General features: G+C 54.6%; 7 protein-coding genes across 7 annotated transcripts; 4 read left to right on the top strand and 3 right to left on the bottom strand.

Annotated features, from left to right (window-relative positions):
- Positions 1-58: 58 nt before the first annotated feature.
- Positions 59-1,626, top strand: HD553DRAFT_328198 (WD40 repeat-containing protein; the record flags this gene model as incomplete). The annotated part of the gene is made up of 7 exons (XM_046181857.1): positions 59-209; positions 387-428; positions 491-579; positions 679-908; positions 994-1,059; positions 1,133-1,443; positions 1,526-1,626. The coding sequence occupies 7 exons, from the start codon at positions 59-61 to the stop codon at positions 1,624-1,626; spliced, it is 990 nt and encodes a 329-aa protein (XP_046038635.1).
- On the top strand, positions 1,421-2,571 carry HD553DRAFT_307656 (uncharacterized protein). The gene is made up of 3 exons (XM_046179451.1): positions 1,421-2,205; positions 2,269-2,315; positions 2,401-2,571. The coding sequence occupies exon 1, from the start codon at positions 1,773-1,775 to the stop codon at positions 2,196-2,198; it is 426 nt and encodes a 141-aa protein (XP_046038634.1). The 5' UTR covers positions 1,421-1,772; the 3' UTR covers positions 2,199-2,205; positions 2,269-2,315; positions 2,401-2,571.
- HD553DRAFT_192373 (uncharacterized protein) lies at positions 2,572-5,137 on the bottom strand. The gene is made up of 2 exons (XM_046177030.1): positions 4,971-5,137; positions 2,572-4,883 (listed from the first exon to the last, which is right to left on the bottom strand). The coding sequence occupies exons 1-2, from the start codon at positions 4,999-5,001 to the stop codon at positions 2,659-2,661; spliced, it is 2,256 nt and encodes a 751-aa protein (XP_046038633.1). The 5' UTR covers positions 5,002-5,137; the 3' UTR covers positions 2,572-2,658.
- Positions 5,138-6,240: 1,103 nt separating this feature from the next.
- Positions 6,241-10,866, top strand: HD553DRAFT_192345 (uncharacterized protein). The gene is made up of 11 exons (XM_046177029.1): positions 6,241-6,914; positions 7,094-7,111; positions 7,232-8,344; positions 8,412-8,466; positions 8,543-8,743; positions 8,823-9,098; positions 9,169-9,284; positions 9,357-9,433; positions 9,509-9,644; positions 9,713-10,428; positions 10,532-10,866. The coding sequence occupies exons 1-11, from the start codon at positions 6,493-6,495 to the stop codon at positions 10,663-10,665; spliced, it is 3,264 nt and encodes a 1,087-aa protein (XP_046038632.1). The 5' UTR covers positions 6,241-6,492; the 3' UTR covers positions 10,666-10,866.
- A 129-nt stretch (positions 10,867-10,995) lies between these two features.
- HD553DRAFT_282103 (uncharacterized protein) lies at positions 10,996-12,686 on the top strand. The gene is made up of 4 exons (XM_046178152.1): positions 10,996-11,245; positions 11,328-11,511; positions 11,596-12,007; positions 12,130-12,686. Exons 1-4 carry the CDS (start codon positions 11,070-11,072, stop codon positions 12,657-12,659), a joined length of 1,302 nt encoding a protein of 433 aa, XP_046038631.1. The 5' UTR covers positions 10,996-11,069; the 3' UTR covers positions 12,660-12,686.
- On the bottom strand, positions 12,687-14,401 carry HD553DRAFT_348735 (uncharacterized protein). Its single transcript, XM_046183405.1, has 2 exons — positions 14,147-14,401; positions 12,687-14,073 (listed from the first exon to the last, which is right to left on the bottom strand). Exons 1-2 carry the CDS (start codon positions 14,237-14,239, stop codon positions 12,838-12,840), a joined length of 1,329 nt encoding a protein of 442 aa, XP_046038630.1. The 5' UTR covers positions 14,240-14,401; the 3' UTR covers positions 12,687-12,837.
- A 99-nt stretch (positions 14,402-14,500) lies between these two features.
- HD553DRAFT_282100 (V-type ATPase, V0 complex, 116kDa subunit family) lies at positions 14,501-17,940 on the bottom strand. Its single transcript, XM_046178151.1, has 8 exons — positions 17,825-17,940; positions 17,619-17,719; positions 17,040-17,521; positions 16,165-16,969; positions 15,807-16,085; positions 15,234-15,725; positions 14,857-15,149; positions 14,501-14,781 (listed from the first exon to the last, which is right to left on the bottom strand). The coding sequence occupies exons 1-8, from the start codon at positions 17,844-17,846 to the stop codon at positions 14,691-14,693; spliced, it is 2,565 nt and encodes an 854-aa protein (XP_046038629.1). The 5' UTR covers positions 17,847-17,940; the 3' UTR covers positions 14,501-14,690.
- Positions 17,941-18,135: the final 195 nt, after the last annotated feature.

The raw sequence follows: 18,135 nt of genomic DNA, 5'->3' as shown, positions 1-18,135 counted from the left end.
CCCAACAAGACCCTCAAATGACACCTGTATACCACTACGACTCTGATATCAATCGACCATGACCATCGCCATGCAACTCGACCAGAACATCCCCTCGCAACAGCGACGACGTGCACCTCGCTACCGTAAACACCGCACGCTAATCTCCCACCTCAAGGGCGTGACCTGCCTCAAGTATTCTCCTTGTGGGCGATATCTAGCCAGCGCAGGTGAGCCCAGGGTTTCTGCAGGTCTTGGTACCGGGTGCTCATGGCATCGATCTTGCTCGGGTAGGAGCCGACGGGGTAGCACATCTATGGCAAGTCGGGTCTCACATCACAACGAACGGACGTCGAGGTTTGACCAGGTTCACGAGCTCATACCGGTCGAACTGTTTAGGGATGCAGATTCCGGGGAACATGTACGGTCGTACCGAGGGCATGATCGAGGTGAGCCTCGGCTTCCAACTTCCACCCGCCCTATAGCGAGTTAACCAGGTGGTCCGGGGCAGGAATCAACGACCTGGTATTCTCCCCTGATTGTCTTTACCTGGCCACGGCAGGGGACGAAGGGCTGGTCTTGATCTGGTCTATCAAGCAGGTGAGGCTCGATTCTCTCACAACCTTTTCTTCGTTCGAAATCAACCTCGCCTGACCACTGCCAACCCCTTCGCCTTCCCCTTCACCCGTCATCTCGCAGGGCACCATCCTCCGCACCCTCCTCTCTCACACCTCGCACGTCCTCTGCATCACCTTCAACCCCAAGGGCAACGTCCTCGTCACCGGCGGCTGGGACGAATCCGTCATCTTCTGGAACGTCCGGTCGGGCGAAAAGATGCGAACGCTCCAGGCGCATAGCGATCCGGTCACCGCCGTGGGGTATAATGTGGACGGGACGGTGATGGTGACGGGGAGTTATGACGGGTTGATGTGAGTCTCGAAGAGAAGCATGGGAGTTCAGATCGGATGACCTTCAAGCTGATGTTTGGGTCTTTCCGGTTGCGTGAATTGTCAGGCGGATATGGGACGGTTCGACAGGACAATGCTTGAAGACGATCGAGAACGAGGAGAACTCGCCTTGGCAAGAGCGCCGTCGCTACCATCACTCCCAGCTCATGACATCTGACCTTGATCTCTCTCTGGTGCCAACGCAGCTCCTATGCAGCCTTCACGCCAAACGGCGATAACCTCATCTCCTGCTCCCTCTCATCCTGCATCCGAATATGGAACTACCACACCTCTCGCTGCATCAAGACCTATACCGGACATACCAACGTCAAATACAGTAGCCCAGCTCTGGTCATCGATCCTACCGCCGGCATCGATGCAGAGTCGGAGAACAGGCAAACGATGGACCAGGAGCGGATACCGGACGCGTGGATCTTATCGGGGAGCGATACGAGCGAGGTGTGTATATGGGACGGGCAGAGCAAAGAGCTCTTACAGCGGCTCGAGGGACATACCGGTGAGTCGAAATCGCCAACCCTCACGGCTTCGAGTCGAAGCACGCCCCGAACTCACCTGTCAACTCGGGTGAACCTCCACAGACACGGTCATCGCGCTCGCCGTGCATCCGTTCAAGAGGATGATCGCTACTGGTGGACTCGAGAGGGACAAGACGATCATCCTATGGCGGGACGAGGAATGAGTTGAGGGATAGGACGTTATGCGAAAGCCTGGCAAGGGCTAGGCTCGATCGCGATTGTTTGAAAGACCCCTGCGATAGACTGCGGGACATTGATACCATACAACAGAGAGTACGAAATCGGTAATCACGCCAAAAAGCTGCGCAAGATGAATATCTGCCAAGGACCGTCGAGATTCGCTGCCTTGAGCCTCCTGCTCCATTCCCAAGTAACGATGTCCACTCAAACCCTTACCTTCTTGATGACAGCATCTGTGAGGTCGTTCTTGGCGTTTTCATTAGAGAAACGTCGTCACTTATCGTGTGGAGTCCACATCACAGAACAACCCACCTGTATATGTCATGACATGTACTTTTGCAGCGATTGGGTTTCCTTTGGGACGCTGAACCTTTTGGCAATATCCGGTGGAAGCGCGTGGCAAAGAGCTGAATGTACTCAATCGTCACCTGGAGCCATAGAGGATATGTTTGGAGCGGGAGCAAGGATCAGGTCGAGGAGCTCCTCTCTCTCCAGCGGAGCGAGGACACTTGTGATAGCCTCGAGCAGGGCGAAACCGTTGCGAGCTGTTGCCTAATACATTGGTTAGTATTGCTTCTTGTTCTCGATAACCAACTTGACTTTGTTTTTCATGTTAATGTGGATAGCATCGAGACTATCGCCGTCGCTTTTCATGCGCTCGATGACAAATTGCGTAAGTGCTTGCCCTGTCGCACTTTCAGAATTTGCTGTATAGCCATCGCCAGTATCTTTTCTTCCTTGGCCTCGATCCGCAACAGCTGCCCTATCAAAAATTCTACCTGCCATGTACTGTCTTCATTCCGTGGCTTCCCTAGCGCAGATCGTCAACCTGGACAGAGTACACCGCAGAGCCGCGTCCCCGGATTTCGGACCTGAATCCCAGTGAATTCACCGATACTATCAAGCTGAAAGATTTTGTATTTAAAAACGGTGGGTATAGCTTTGCATCTGCGCGTGTCTACATGCAAGTTAAAAATACAAACGGTCGACTCCTGCGACTCCACCTGCGCCGCCACTCATCTCCTCCAAGGCAATCGTTGTAGACTCTCGCTCAACAACCTCTCGCTCTCGTCTTCGGGCCACAGACTTCTCTTCTTGTCAACAGGGGAAGTGACGGGCGAAGGGAGAGCCGGATCGAGCCCGAGCTCGCGGTGCCAGTGTCGCAGCTCGAGTTCCGTCTCCCTATCGTCCTCGTCGACTTGTGTATCGACGCTACCTTCGCGTCGTTCGAGACGCGCCGTGAGGAGCGAGGTGAGTCCGGAATGCACAGGCGTAGGGCTGCGTGGGAACGTCATGGTCTTGGGTGTGGCCGCGATATCCCCACCAGCGAGTTTCGCCTGTGCTGATTTCCTTTCCTGATCGCTAAACGGTGCCTCGACGTCGACCTCGTGGTAGTTGCCATCCATCCGATCGTCCTCTTCGTCCTCCTTCATCTTTCGACTCAATAGTGCCTTGACCCCCTCCCAACTCTCACTAGCGAAACTCGCCCGTCTCATCTTTTTGATCTCTTTCGGGCTCATACCCGGTTGGACGGTAGACGGGTTGATGACCTCGATGAAACGTTCGGTCCTCACGTCCTCTTTCGCTGTCTCTCGACGATCGGCTTGGTCCCGACTGGTCAGGTTGCCGCAGAGCGAGGGAAAGACGACGCGGACGTGTCGACTGAGAAAGTACGCTTTCTTCGTCTTGTACCGAGATTGAGATTGAGGAGGTCGAGGTTGAAGTTGAAGTTGACGCAGGGTAGGGTCGTCAGGGCCGTGATCGTCATCCCGGAGAGACAAGGCGCTGCCCCCGTCCAACCTCCATCCATCACCTTCGATCGAGACGCCCATCGGTGACGACGCCTCCCCATCACCGCTACGGTAATACGACTGACGTTGATGCTGATGGTGTTCCCGCCGGACGGGCTCGGTATGACGTTTCCGCTTGGTCTTCCGCTCGACCCGTACGGGCACGCAAGTGAATTGCAACTCGACCGCGCTCCTCAAGACTTCACGCCGTCGATGTTGATTTCGATGCTGGTCGGGTTGTCGGCCCATACCCTCATCCTCGTTCTTGTCCTCGCTCTCCCGGCAACCAGCAACAGGAGGGACGGCGATATAATCCCTTTCCCTGACCAACATCTTCCCTCCGGGTTCTAATGCCGCCAGGTCGTATTTGAGTAGGAAAACCTTGATAGCGGAGATCTCGTTCTTGATGACGAGTTGGAGGAGACCTTGCGGGGCGAGCTCGTACCCCGGGAACGGGATGTTGGCATGTGGACCGGGGTCCGAGCCGAGTCCAGCTTCGAGTCCAGGTCGAGGCGAGACGGTGCTATCGAACGTCGGGCGTCCGGAAAGTCGGGGAAGCTGTTCACTCTCGGAAGAGAGCCCAGTCGGGATCGAAGATCGACGCCGGTCCCGCTTCAGAACCGAAGGATCATGCCGAAAGACCGATGCACGTCCAGTCCGCTCGACTTCCACCCGTTCCCCGTCGTCTGCCATATGACCATCCTCCATCCCCTCATTCTCTTGACACTGGCGCTGTTCATTCTGATGCCGATAATACCCCTCCAGATCCACACACCCGACCCAAGGCGTACCGACCGCCGCACCCCCCGGCCCGCCTTCTAGGTCATACCACCTCGCCTCGAACGGCACCCGTACATGCGGCGGGCTCTTCAACTTGGCATCCAAAGTCTTCTTCCCCCCGACGTTGCAATTATTGAAGCCCGTAGCTCCTATCTGGAGGGTAAACGCCGAATCCAAAGAATGTCCCTTGTGCGCATGAGACATTCGGGAAGAGAGCAAGGAGAGGGTGTATGATCCGGCCAGAGAGTGGGATGTGGATAGTTTCCTCTGACTCGGCGAACGGTTGTGTGACAGAGAACCCGGCGAAGGCGAAGGTAATGCATCCACATCTAGATCTAGGTGTAGAGGTCCGTCCAGCTGGGTGGAAGAGGAGGGTGAAGGGATAGAATTTGGGTGTCTCGGCCGAGCATGAGCATGAGGGTGAGCGTGAGGATACGGGGTGGTAGAGTACGTGTTACCCAATGCCGTCGATGAAGATGTTGATGTCGAATCAACTCGGTGAATCGGTACCGGGGTCGAATGTACCTTCGACCTTCTTCTCTCCTGCAGATCCATATCGTGCTTGATCCCTAACGTCGAGCTCTCATCCGACCCTGGTGGGAGTGGGGGTGAACAAGATCTCGGTCTGAACGGAGGATACGAGGAGAGCGGGGATGGGTTCTTTGGCGAGACTGTCAGATTAATCCGATTTCGAAAGGACGTTCATCTGGTTAGCCAAGTCGTCAAGAGACGCAATTATAGAGCGAATCAGGACTCACCTGCACAGAATTGCTGCATGGCCGAGACCATCCTGTCCTGTCCTGGTACGCCCTTCTAGCAGCCTCTAGTTTTTAGGACTGTCGGATCCTCCTCAAGTCCTCTTCAAAGTCCAATTGGGACGTAGATTATAGATTATAGATTATAGATTAAAGGAGTGGATGATACCCCGGCCGATATCCTTCTTGCTATCCCTTGGTGAATTGATGATGAAGGGTCGTCGGACGACCTTCCCACACCCCAGTATTCTTCTTGTTACTCGAACCTGATATTGTGCGAGGTTCTTTCCTAGAGCGTAGCTCTGCACTACGGCTCTTCTAGCTTCAGGCCGTATGATTCTGCGTTGTTCCCCTGTATACTACTGTGGTAGCTAGCAGAGTGACAGCCGTGGTAGTTTGATGGTTTTTGGATGTTGAACGATGTAGGACGAGGAACTACAGCTTTTGCACTCCGGGGGGGGTCACTATGACGAAAAGCTGCGGTCCGGGAGCTCGTAAAAGTCCTCCGAATCAAAGATCGTCCGGCCGACGAGTATCGCTGAGCGATAACGATCGAGATAAGAAGCGATAACAGAGCCAGAGAGTAGAGTGACAGGAGTTGTGCTCATCTGCGGGTGTTTTGTGAGAGGAACGAGGATAGGTGGTCATCGGGGATGGACAGGTTTACGGTTTCACGAGACAAAAGCTAAGGGTGAGGGTCGGACGACCTTGTTGCTTTTTTCGCTTCGACACATCATCTCCGTAGTGATCTCCGTACAAGCATGCACACATACCCATTTAGCAAGATGAATGGACAAACGAGAGCACAAGAACAAGCATGAGAGGCATGAGAGGACGTGTCCTGCACCCGATATTCAACATCGGGTTGATCGTACATGTCTCTTGTATTTCTTACTTGGATCCCGAAAGTCCGCGCAGATCCAGGTGTACAAACGTAAGATGTTGATCACCCTCCAAGGCTCATCACCTGCACCTGCACTTCCTCCTCATCGCCGCATACAAGAACAGGTGACCTTGTAAGCTTGTAACCTTGCATGTTCTGCCTGGTCGTAGCCCTGCGATACAGTACAGTATTCCATCAACCCAACCTTCAACCCTTTCTTCGCATTTGACCGAAACTCTTTAGCTTCCTTCCGCGTGCACGGCGAGGTCGAGGTTGACCATATGCACCCCCCACCCTGCATCCTTACACCTTTCCTGTCTTCCTTTGATCTCGAGACGCATTACAACCCGTCGAGCACGCCGCTACCAGAGAATTCACTCCGCTCTGCTTTGGTGTAGCTGAACACTTATTGTCTTGCGGCGGTGCGAATTCGGTGGAAGGCCGAACAAGAGAGCACCCCGGTCGATTCGTCATAACCATCAACCATCAACCATCAACCATCACATCACATTATTATATCGACCGCATCATACAACCCACAGCTACACCACACTACTACTATTGCAGCTCATCATTCCAACATTCCCACATCTCCATCATCTCGTCCCACATCCCTGTGCAACGAAAATTCTTTCAAGCATCATGTCCGCCACCGAGAACGAGAACGAACACGAGAACCAGAACAAGAACGAGAACGAGGACCAGGACCAGGACCAGAACCATAACCAGAACCTCGATCAAGATCGACTCCGACAGGCCGAGAGAGAACGATCCGTCGACAGCACTACGAACGTGAATATGCACACGAACACAGTCACCAATACTAGTGTCAAGAGACGGAGGACGGGCAGTATCAGTGCCAGTACCACCAACCCGGCTTCGGCCTCAACTTCGGTTGAGATTGTAGGTGGAGGTGGTGGGAGTAAGAACAAGCCGGGCGGGAACGGGAACACAAGTGGGAGTACAAGTGGGAGTACTACCACCGGGGGTGGGGGTTCGAGTGGAAGTACGGGTGCTAGAGGGAAGAAACCTAGGGAACAGTTCAGTTGTGTGGAATGTTTCAGGTGAGTAAGAACAAGTCCCTGGCTTCAGAGGAAACGCTCAAGGAGCTAGGAGCCAGGAGTGTATCTTTGTGCTGATTGAATATGTCTTTTCTATCGTATCCTTATCGGACGATGATGTTCTCGTGATGATCTTGGTGCTGTGTGTGTGGATACGGATGTGGGTGTGTGCGGGGGAATAGGAGGAAACAACGATGCGAGTGAGTCCCAATCTTCAGGCAAGATCATCCTCTGAAATCAAGCCGGGTTGCCGTCGTTCCGTTCGAAGGAGTAGCTCATCCCCAACCTCACCATCCTCCAACCTTTATTTACTTTCACAGCCGGAGATTCCCGTGTAGCAACTGCATCCAACGAAGGTTACCTGAACGGTGTTTACCTCCACCTGGGATGACGCTGGGTCATCAAGGTCAAGGTCAAGGTCAACCAGCTCCCACGAATATGCTCCACTCGGGAGGTACTGCTACGGTACCTCTGCCGGCTGGTCCCAACAACAATAACCATCACATCGGGACGGCCAGCACGGGATACTCGATTGGGCGACCTGGGACGCACGTCAAACCCAATGTTTTCGGTAACGGTGATAACGGTAACAACAGCCACAGCAACAACAACAACAACAACAATATCAACCCGTTCTCGAATCCATCTTCGTCCTCGATCTCCCTTTCACCACCTCAAGCCGGTCCGAGCTCCAGAGCCCGAACGTCGATATCGGGTTCGGTCAAACCGGACGTCGAAAACGCACCTCGACCTGCCTTGTTGAATACGATCTCTGGGTCTTCTTCTTCGTCTTTTCGAGGGATACATCCGGATCGACATCAGTATCAGTACGATCACCTTCGCCCAAACCAGACCCAGACCCAGCTGCACGACTCGAAATACCACTCGCAATCCGACCTAGAACGGCAATATGTCCATAACGACCATGATAGCGCCTTCCCGCGGCCACGTACGTCAGCACCTCCCATCGACATCGATAGCAATACCGACCCAACCTCGACCCTGGCAGAGACCACGGCCAGACTCTCTCGCTTAGAAAGGTTGTTATCCCTCAAAGACCAGGGGTACGCGGAGAAACGTTTGAGACTGGCCGAAGAGGCCGTTCTGAGGTTGTTGCAAGTTCGGGAGGGGGAGGAGGTCGATGCAGATCTAGATGGGGCTTTGTATGAGGGTCGGGGTCATGATCGGGGAAGAGGTGCGATCGTAGGGGAAGATAAGAGGGGGATGGACGAGTCGGAGAAGATGGGGCGCTCTCGGTATGATTACGAGGAGCGCGAATTGTCGCACGGGAGGGGCACTGGATCAGGAGATCCAGGCCTTATCGTCGGCTCAGGTGGGACGGGAGGTATGGGTCCGATCATGGGGGACGCGAGCTCGGACGCTGAGGGTGCGATGCAGGACGAAGGGGCGGTCGAGTTGTTGGGCGATAACGGGTGAGTCATCAGGATTCGTCGTTCAAGGATACCGGGTTTGCCAGCTGACACAGCTTTTCGACCTTAGGTATAACGGGGCGACCGCGCTGGCGGCTCTCAGTCGTGCGCCCGTACTAAGTAGGGTGAGTGTTGTTGCTCCAACAATGTTTCATCGAGTGGATCCTCGACGGCTAATTCACTCGTTCGCCTATTCAACAGGTCCAAACTTCCTCCGCTCGAAACTCGTACGACGACCGTTCCTTCCTCTCGATCAAGAATCACCTCTCCGGTGTATCGTCTTCGCTCGACAAGCTGCTCGACCTGACTCATTTCCAGAACAACGAGATCAGGGCGTTGTTCGCCGTCTTGCCATCGAGGGATGTGTGTGAAACGTTGATCGGGAATTACTGGAGAGAATGGGTAAGTGGCCACGCATTGCGCTTTCACTGGATTGACTTTGCAGACCCAGCTGAAAACCAGCCTCCCTTAACCTTGATAGGACTGGACCCGATGTCCGCTTCCTAACGGCGTCTTCCCCTCGGATTGGCGAGCGTGGTTCGACGTTGATACATTTCTGCGGGCGCACGCCAAAGTCCTGTCCGAACAAGGATCCAACATGATGGCCTCTCTCGCTCTCGTCCTCTCGGTCCTCGCGCTCGGTTCCGTCTCGCCCACCTTGAGGAGCACGGATGGTCACGCCCTTTCGAGTGCGATCTTTTGGGCCGCCATCAAAGCTTTGGCTTATTGCCAATCACCCGGGTCGAACGATAGCAAGGTCAGTATAAGAGGTTATGCAGCTGTATTGCTTCAAGCATTGTTCAAATCACTGACTTTCTCGTTCGCAGACCATGTGGGCGAGAGCCATCCTGATGCGATACGGAGACCTGATCAGAAACACGCAGATGCAATGGTACATGAAGAGTAGCTGGATTGCCAACGCCATGGATCAAGGGTTCCATCGGTGGGTGTTCAGGTCGATTCGGGTCGTGATAATACGTAGTCTGATTGTCATTCTCTGAAACCGATCTCGCAGTGATGGTGCTGGGTTCGGTCTAGCTCCCGAGGTGACAGCCGAAAGGAGGGTCATCTGGTCTCACGTGCTGCATGCAGGTACATCGCTGCGTCTCTACGTGACGCCATGAGACACCGTCGTCGCTTACTGAGCTCGTTACTTCTCGCGATCAGACCGGGAATGGGCGTTGGTGCTCGGCCGACCGATGCAGGTCAATCAATATTCGACGTTGATGCCGACGGAAGCCGACCTCATGGCGTGGCCGTGGGATTATCGGCAGTACTTGATGGCGCGAAACGAGCTGACTCCGTGAGTTCGAGAAGCACGGGCACGGTGAGAGATGCCTGGACGCTGAGAAACGGACCGGCCCACAACAGCATCCTCGAACGCATCTCGACGCTCTTCCAAGAACTCAGCTTGAAACGCACTCCTGAAGCTCATAGCAATGGCAACTTTACGCAGACCGATGCGTACAACGACAAGACGTATCAGGACCTCTTGACGATCGACCGCACGCTCGACGCCTACATGGCCTCGCTGCCCGCCCACTTTTCGCTCGACCCGACCAAGACCAACGACGCCCTCGAACGCAGGTACCCCCGACTCAAAGTCTACCGGCAGATCGTCATCGCCCAAGTCAGCTTTGTCAGGATCACGATGCACCGGCCGTTCATGCTCAAGGCGTTACGGAAGAAGAAGCATCCTTATCGGTACAGCTGGCAACGATGCGTCGATACCGCGGTCCAAGACCTCAGGGCGCGCAAGATGTGGACCCGGACGTTCAACCCGTCCGAGCAGAGACAGATGTTTATCGGCGCATGGGCGCTGTTCAACTCGGCCGTCGTTCTCGGTCTGTCCATCCTTATCAGCGTGGACATGGCCGAGGTTCCGGATCCTGACACGTATCAAGAATATATCGGACATCTACAGGAATGTGTAGAGACGCTGCAATCCGACCTCGATCAGGGGAGGGACGATGCGGTCTCCAGGAGGGAGAGGAGGATTATGGATTCGTTGTTGGCGAGGTTGGACGCTTGTACGAGCTCGGCGGCGAGACCAAAGATCTCGCCCAGGGTCGTCGAGACGCCACAATGTGAGTCGACTTGTCTTGATAGAATCAGCCCGGTCATACAAGCGATTCTGATTGATCTGTTATCGTATCACCCCTTGTCCTTACCTGATGCCCCAGCGGGCAGCATCACCCCTATCGCCGTTCAACCTCCTCGAATCCCTACGGAATCCCTCGTCAACGTCAACCCCAACGGTATCACCCCTGCCATCCAGTTCGACCCGTTCTTGCTGCAACCTTTCGCTCAGGAATCGGGCATGACGGTCGACGGCGCGTTGTTGAACGACAATACCGCGTTTTTCAATTGGGAAGGGTTTTTGAGCGAGATGTATTGCAACGATCCGATCTTCCCCTAAGATAGAGGTAAGGGTAGAGGATGACAGAGTATTGTTCACACCGGGCGAGACTGTGGAATGATCATATATCCATTTGCCTGCTGCTGCTGCTGCTGTGATAAGCGCTCGTCCGTTTCGCCCGAAGGTCTGACCCCGGACCGAGATTCCGCGAGCCGGTGAGCCTTGCGCCTTGAGCGATAACGATCTGACTCGAACACTTGGGCTCTGTCTATTACACGGCATTCTTGCTATACACCTCACCTATATCTTGCCTCCAACCTGTCGCTCGTTTTCTCTAGACGTCTACTCGAGCTACACTGACCTGCCGCTATGCCATCGACCGGCCCATCTCGCAAGACAAAGCCCGACGTCGTCGTCCTCGGGAGCGGCGTCTTGGGTCTATCCATCGCCATCGAACTCGTGAAGAAAGGCCACCTACCGCTCATCGTAGGCAAGGACCTGGCCGAGGATGTCAATAGTACCGGGTTCGCTAGTCCATGGGCAGGGTGAGTAGCTAACAGGCTCACTCGGACACATCTGCGACTGTCTGGACCCGGGGCTGACCTCTGATAAATACGGGATCGCTAGATGCAACTGGTACTCTTTCGCTGCGAACGACGATTTCTCCAACCGAAACTACGATCAGCGGACGTTCGAACGTCTACCCAAGCTCGCCAAAGAGCATCCGAATTTGTGCGAGATGATCCCCTTTGTGGACGTCTGGAATGACGGCGAGGTAGAAGACCTCTGGTTCAAGGACCTCGTTCCCGAGGTGAGCATTCCTCATGGACCTGCCTGGATATACCTATGTTTGGCCTCGAATCTGATCGGACGATCTTCCCTCTGAACATGATAGTACGAGCGATGTGGACCCGGACAAGCACCAGCGGGTTACAAACAAGCGATCAAGTTCAAATCCTTCATCCTCCACGCACCCGACTACATCGCCCACCTCGCCCAAACCCTCCAAAACTCCGGCGTGACATTCCTCAAACGTCGAGTATCAGCACTAGACGAAGCCTACAACCTCCAACTCCCAGCGGACCTTGCCGAAAAGTTCGGCCTTTCCGGTGATGGGTATAATGGAAGGCTCTCCGTGGACCTGGTCGTCAACGCTACAGGACTCGGAGCGAAGAGCTTGGTCGGGGTCGAGGACGATACCGTCTACCCGATCAGGGGGCAGACGGTGCTCGTCAAGAGCGATCTGGCGGGAGGAAAGGGGAAGCGGTGTTACATGGGAACCCGAAATCTGAACGTCGGAGCTGACGGTAAGCTTCCCGATGTGGCCCCTCAGTATCGCCAAGATGGTGTTGCAGATGAAGCTCACGGCGATTCCTCGACCTCGTCTTATCGTCCACTCGCATTTGCGGATCTCGTAACGACTCATCAGGCAAGCCATCGGTCCCCGCATACATCATCCCCCGACCCGGACCTAGCAATCACATCATCCTCGGTGGAACTTTCGTGAAAAACGAATGGTCCACCTCGCCCGACCTATCCGTCTCCGAACGGATCTTGCAAGACTGTTTCAAGCTCAACCCGGACCTCGCTGGACCCGAACGACCTGGCCGGGAACGTACATGGCGGGACATCGAGGTCGTCAGTCACAACGTCGGGCTCAGACCGGCAAGGGAAGCCGGAGTGCGTGTCGAATTGGAAGAACGGACGGTCAACTCGCCCGGGGTCGAACATCCTTTGATTCCCGGTCCCAAGAACAAGAACAAGAATCAGGCCGAAATCGGGAACAAGGATAATGCGAAGAGGACGACGAGGAACAAGGTCGCCGTCGTACACGCTTATGGGATCGGACCGGCCGGCTTTCAGGCGAGCTTGGGGATCGCGGAAAAGGCGAGCGGGTTGGCGGACGATTGGTTACGGGCTGCTACGAGCGAGGGGTCTTCGATCAGGAGCAAGTTGTAGTATTACTTAGGAACAGGTTGTAGGCGAGTCAGGAATCGGCCGCGTATGTTATCTCATTACATCGTTCAGCGTCCGCGGCGATCGACAGCTGGGTTCCGAACGTTTCGCCGCGGTCAATCAACGTACAATCACACCTTTTCGTGAACAGAAGGAAATCGTGATTCACGTCTCGCGATCGCTACTCACCGCCGGTGTCAAAAACGACAGACGCTTGCGAAGCCCCCACGCCGACTGGGCCATACATTTCAGGGTCTAGAGGACCTCTGCCTCCCAGAATCCTCACAACATCCAACACCACCTGCTGAAACAGCCTCTTGCCGTGATCACTCCTCAGATCTACCCACAAGGTGGGACTAGGTCCCTCTGAGGTCCTACTCTCATGGATAGTGATGTCAACATTGCTGGGTCTAATCTGCCCACCCGTCCATAGGTAAGGTCTGATAGAACAGCCAATAATGCTGAGAAAGATGAGAGTAGGAGAAGCAGGGTTGAGGGATGCAGAGTTGGCGCGGTGCCGGATCTGCTCGTCCGCTTCTTTCGCGATGGCGGCGCTGACGAAGTATTCGACTTCTGCTCCGCTTTTGTTCTTGGCGCCGGTGGGTTTGACAGCGGCGGGTTTCACCTCGAAGATGAGGACGCATGGACGATTGGCAAAGTCGCGTGTGTCGAGATTGAGTACTCTGATCGCCCCGTCGACCACGCCGCGAAGCTTTAATTTCGGCGCGCGCAGGAGAAAGTCCTTGAGTTCAGAGGTCTTGAAAGCGTACTCGCCTTCGCAACGGAATCGGTAATTGAGATCTTTACCCTCCTTGTCGACAGCGAAAGGAATAGCCGATATCAAAAGATAGAGGATTTGATTGATGATCGCGCGGTGGTCGCCGAGGGTAGGCGGATAGACCAAGAGCTCGTAATCATCGCTACCGCCAGGCCGCCAGAGCTCGGCCCACACCTCGGGTGATTCGGCCGGCAGAGGAGGTGGAACGACATTGCCAACGATGTGGACGGGGGCGACGACTTCGCTAGCCATCTCGGCGGATGTTGTCGAGGATGACGTTTGTTCGGTCTCGAGTTGAGCGATCTCTGAGGGAGTCGGTTTGGTTGCGCGAGACGAGCGAGGATATTTCCGGTCAAAGATAAGACCGGCGACGTTGCCTTGCTTCTGGATTTCGAACCAAGATCGCCGGCCGCGAACAGCTCTGTGACTGTTCTCGTCGTGCTTGATCAGATTTGACCTTCTCGCGAGGTCTTCAAGCGAAGTTTTCGTAAACTCTAAAGCCGGAGCTGGCAGAGTGCGTCGTCCAGTATGGGTGTTCGTCAGGTCTTGAATCGGAGCTGGCAGAGTGCGTCGTCCAGTATGGGTATTCGTCAGGTCTTGGATCGCAGATGGCAAAGTACGTCGTTCGGTGCGAGTGGTCTGTCATATACGGGTTCGGCGTCAACAATACATCAGCCGCAATCCACGTCAAGATTGTACAGATCAAACTCACCGCCAAACCACCAGACCGCCGCTCTCCCCCTTCGTCGATCGGTTTCGTAAAATGTTTGGTCGTTAAACTATCGTTGATATCCTCTGATCCCATCCCCTCGCTGCGTCCCGTCGATTGACTGCCGGCACGACCAGACGAGTGCCGTCGTCTTTTTCGTCACCGGATATCTGATAGAGCTCTTTAATCGGATTTGTACTGACGTACTAGATGATGTATGACGGCTACGGTCGACTTGTCGGGAGATGATCGTCAAACAGGACGCCGGCGAGGTAAGAGTAAGAAGAAGGACATCTTGCATCTCGAGGTCGAGGTCATCACTCGAACTTTGGCGCGCGTCGAGTCTCTGGTCACATCTCAGGGGGTACAGTCATCATGTCATCTTTCATAACGACAACTGCAATCATAATGTCGGTATCGTTGTCTAGTCTACTACATTCTTGTCCACAAACTCTCCCATCCTCCTTTCTTTGCATTTGAGTGTCATCAAGTTCGCCGACGATGACCGTCGCCGAAGCAAAGACTACAGCGTACCACGAAATCGCATCTACTCTTCGACCTCGGCCTCGATCGCAGCAAAGCTCAACGGAGTAAACGCATACCCGCCTGCCATGTAGTGCTTTCCGTTGGCTTCGACCCTGTAGCGTCAAGAGAGTAACGTCCATAGATCAGCGCTCAACTCCCTCGGTCGACTTCCAACCCGATAGACGTACCAATGCAACCTCAACGCGTGCAAAAACGCACTCAACCCTTCCATCACACACAAGATCGCCAACGTCAAGATGAACCACATTCCGAACATGATGACCGTAAAGACGACCCCAAAGATACCCGTAGATCCAAAGGCTCTCTCCAGGGTCATGTTGTACAATACCTCGGAGAGCTGGGCGTGAGCGAGGGAGAGGGCCCAAAGTCGGAGATACGAGGCCGTGTTCGAGATACATCCCAGACAGAATTCGATGGTGTGGATGACTTGGTGGATGATGACGTCGCCCATTTCAAACGGCTGAAACAAAGTCGAAGCGAACGAATATTAGCAATTTCGCTTCTTCCTTCTTCTCTTCAGACGTCAACGCGAACCGCGACTCACGTGCTCGTCCTCCTCGGCCTCGGCCACGGCATGCCCGTTCCCATCCTCCTCATCCTGCATCTCCTGTGTCGTCGACAACCTCGGCTCACCATCGTCTCCGTTGCTACCACTCCCGATCCCCTGATACCCCTGTCCCTTGATCTTCTGGTGTTCCCGCCAGAGCATGTACGGCTTCAAGCACAACATCCAAGGCACGCAGACGAGCGCCAAGAGCAACAGACAGACCTGGACAAACGGCTGTCCTGCGTACAGCTGGGTCGACGGGTCGACGGTACCGGGCGAGAGGAACATGTAGATGAGCATGTTGAGCAGTCCAGGAGGAGCGGTGGCGGATTGAGACCAGTCGATGGACCACTTGTAGACGATGCAGACGACCAGGTAGCCAAAGATGGATTGCATGAAGAGGATCTGGGGGATAAATTCGGCGTAAATGTTCAAGGGCTTCTTGAACTTCAAGTGATTGGGAACTTGAAGACAGATGGCAAACGTCATCTGCAGGTGCGAATCCAACACAGTATCCTCGGATCAGTACGGCGAACCACTTTCGACAAAGCCCCTTGGAAGCGGACTCACGTGAATGACACCGAGGATGATGGACATCTTCATCTTGTACGAGTTGCTGAACACCAACGAATTGTCCGCCCCATGCCAAGCCGGGTCCAATCCGAACAAGTAGGTCCCACCCGTAGCGACGGCCTCGACGGTGCCGTTCTTTCCCTCGGGCCATTCCCAACCCGACGTCCAGATATGCAGCGACTTGGAGAAGATGTCGTTATACATCAAACCGGTGTACATGGAAAAGAGACCCATGAGGAGGATGATGTATCGTCCAAAGAAGAACGTCTCAAAGATCTGCAAACCGAGTGCAAGCGAATGTCAGTCTCGCTCAACAATCACCGTTGTAATAGCACATGCTCGCTGCTCCACTCACCTCCCCGAGCCCGGCCTTGGCCAACTTGCGTTCATACATGACCATCACGACCCCAGCGAGCGTCGCCAAGAACCCATGCCCGATATCCCCGAACATGACCGCAAACAAGAACGGGAACGTGATGACGGCAAAGATCCCCGGATTGACCTCTTGGTAGGTGGCGATCCCATAACTGTCGATGATCGTCTGAAACCCCTCGGTAAACGGTGTCGTCCGGTGGAAGGTCGGTGGCGTCTGATGGGTCTGGAGTTCGGACAAGATGGGAGGGACCGCAGTTCCCGCCGTGTCCGTCGCCCTCCGAAGAGCCTGTTGAATACCGGTGATATCCCTCGTGGGGCACCAACCCTCCGCGACGAGCGTCTTTTTCTTGGCATCATAACTGAGCAAGTTCATCGTCTGATAAATAGTCTTTTCCTTGGCCACGGCGTCTTTCCACGAATAGAGCTGTTCGGCAATCTTGCCCAGCTCGACCCGCCTCGTCTGCCCCGTCTGGAAGAGCACCGAGTTGATATCCTCCAACCTGGACGTGACCTCCCTCATCGCATCGTTCCTCTTGTCCGGATCCGAATCGATGGGGTAGAGGGTCCCTCCCATGCTCTCGGCGACTTTACGGATCTTGGCTAGCAACTCGCTCCCATGGGCAAAGATGATAAAGACGTCCTTGTACGTCTCTTTCCCGTTGGTGGGGTCGACGAACGGTTCCTCGATCTCGGAGTAGTTCATATAAAGGTTACCTCGGAGGACCCGCCAGAGGACGCGTTCAAAGATGGGCATCCTCGAGCGTTCGATCGTACCGGCGACGAACCTGCGATATAGACGAGTCTTACTTGTCAGCCTACGCTAGGCAATACGAGCTGGATCCGCGGTGGACTCACTCGAGATCGACCCCGTTGAAACCGCTCTCCCCAGGTAAAGTCCCATACTCGGCCGCATTCTCCAAAAGCGGGGCCGACCCATCCCCATTATCATCAAACGAGCTCCTAATCTCCACCCCACCCCTTCCCCTCCCGCCATTCCCATTATTGTTATTCTGATCAAAGAACCCCGCCGTCTCCCTCAAGACGCACCGCGCCTCTTCCAACTCTCTCTGCCTCCTGCCCAAGACCTCGAACGACGAATTGATCTGGTTCAACCTGGTCTCATGTTCAGTCAGCTTGTCGTCCAGCTCGTCAAACGCCTGAGCGGCCCGTGGGCCGACCGAGGTGAAAGGCGGGATGGCGGAGAGCGGGGTCAAGCCGATAGGAGGAGAACTCTCTGTGATCTGGGTGTGGAAGAGGCGGCACCGACGTTCCATCTCGTCCAGCCTACGGATCTCGCCGACGAATGATCGTTGAAAGGCGTTGACTTCGCCATTGAGCTGTATTTGTACGAGAAGCGAGATCGTTTGATCATCAGCGTCGGCAAAGTGTGAAATCGAGAGGTTGCATCGTGCAAGACTATGTTGCTAGACTTACGTCGAGGAGGTGGACATTCCCGGTCTCTCCGAGCTCGTAGATGGTGTCATGAGCGCATTCCCGAGGGATGAACAGCTGGATCTTGCTCAACTCCTCGGAGCCTGCAGACAATCAAAAAAAGGGGAAAGAGAAAAGTGGCGGTGGGGGGCGACCGGGTCAGTCAGGCAGTTACGACCAGCAAACACCGTTTGGATAAGGAGACTAACGGAACAAGCTGGGGTACGACATGGTTGACGAGGTCTACCTGTCGATATCGTTATGATCCTGACTATCGATCGAAGACTCGCTTGAATCGCCTTTGATCGATGTACCGATGTCGATGATGATGGGAGTTGATCGATGATGACGACCCCTTCGCTCGCGTCTCGGATCCGAGATTCTCGCCACAAGCGCACAGCTTGCCGCCTTAAAAGTCTGCGCGCTTCGATTTGGCTGATAAACACCGCTTAACTGCTTACGTTATCGATTCGCAATAGCTCATCTCTGATTGGCTGCAAGACGTACGTTTCTCGGAAGC

This window comes from Filobasidium floriforme, assembly GCF_021052385.1.
Source record: "Filobasidium floriforme strain CBS 6241 chromosome Unknown HD553scaffold_5, whole genome shotgun sequence".
NCBI classification, from domain to species: Eukaryota; Fungi; Basidiomycota; class Tremellomycetes; order Filobasidiales; family Filobasidiaceae; genus Filobasidium; species Filobasidium floriforme.
This window is presented reverse-complemented; position numbering and strand designations above follow the sequence as displayed.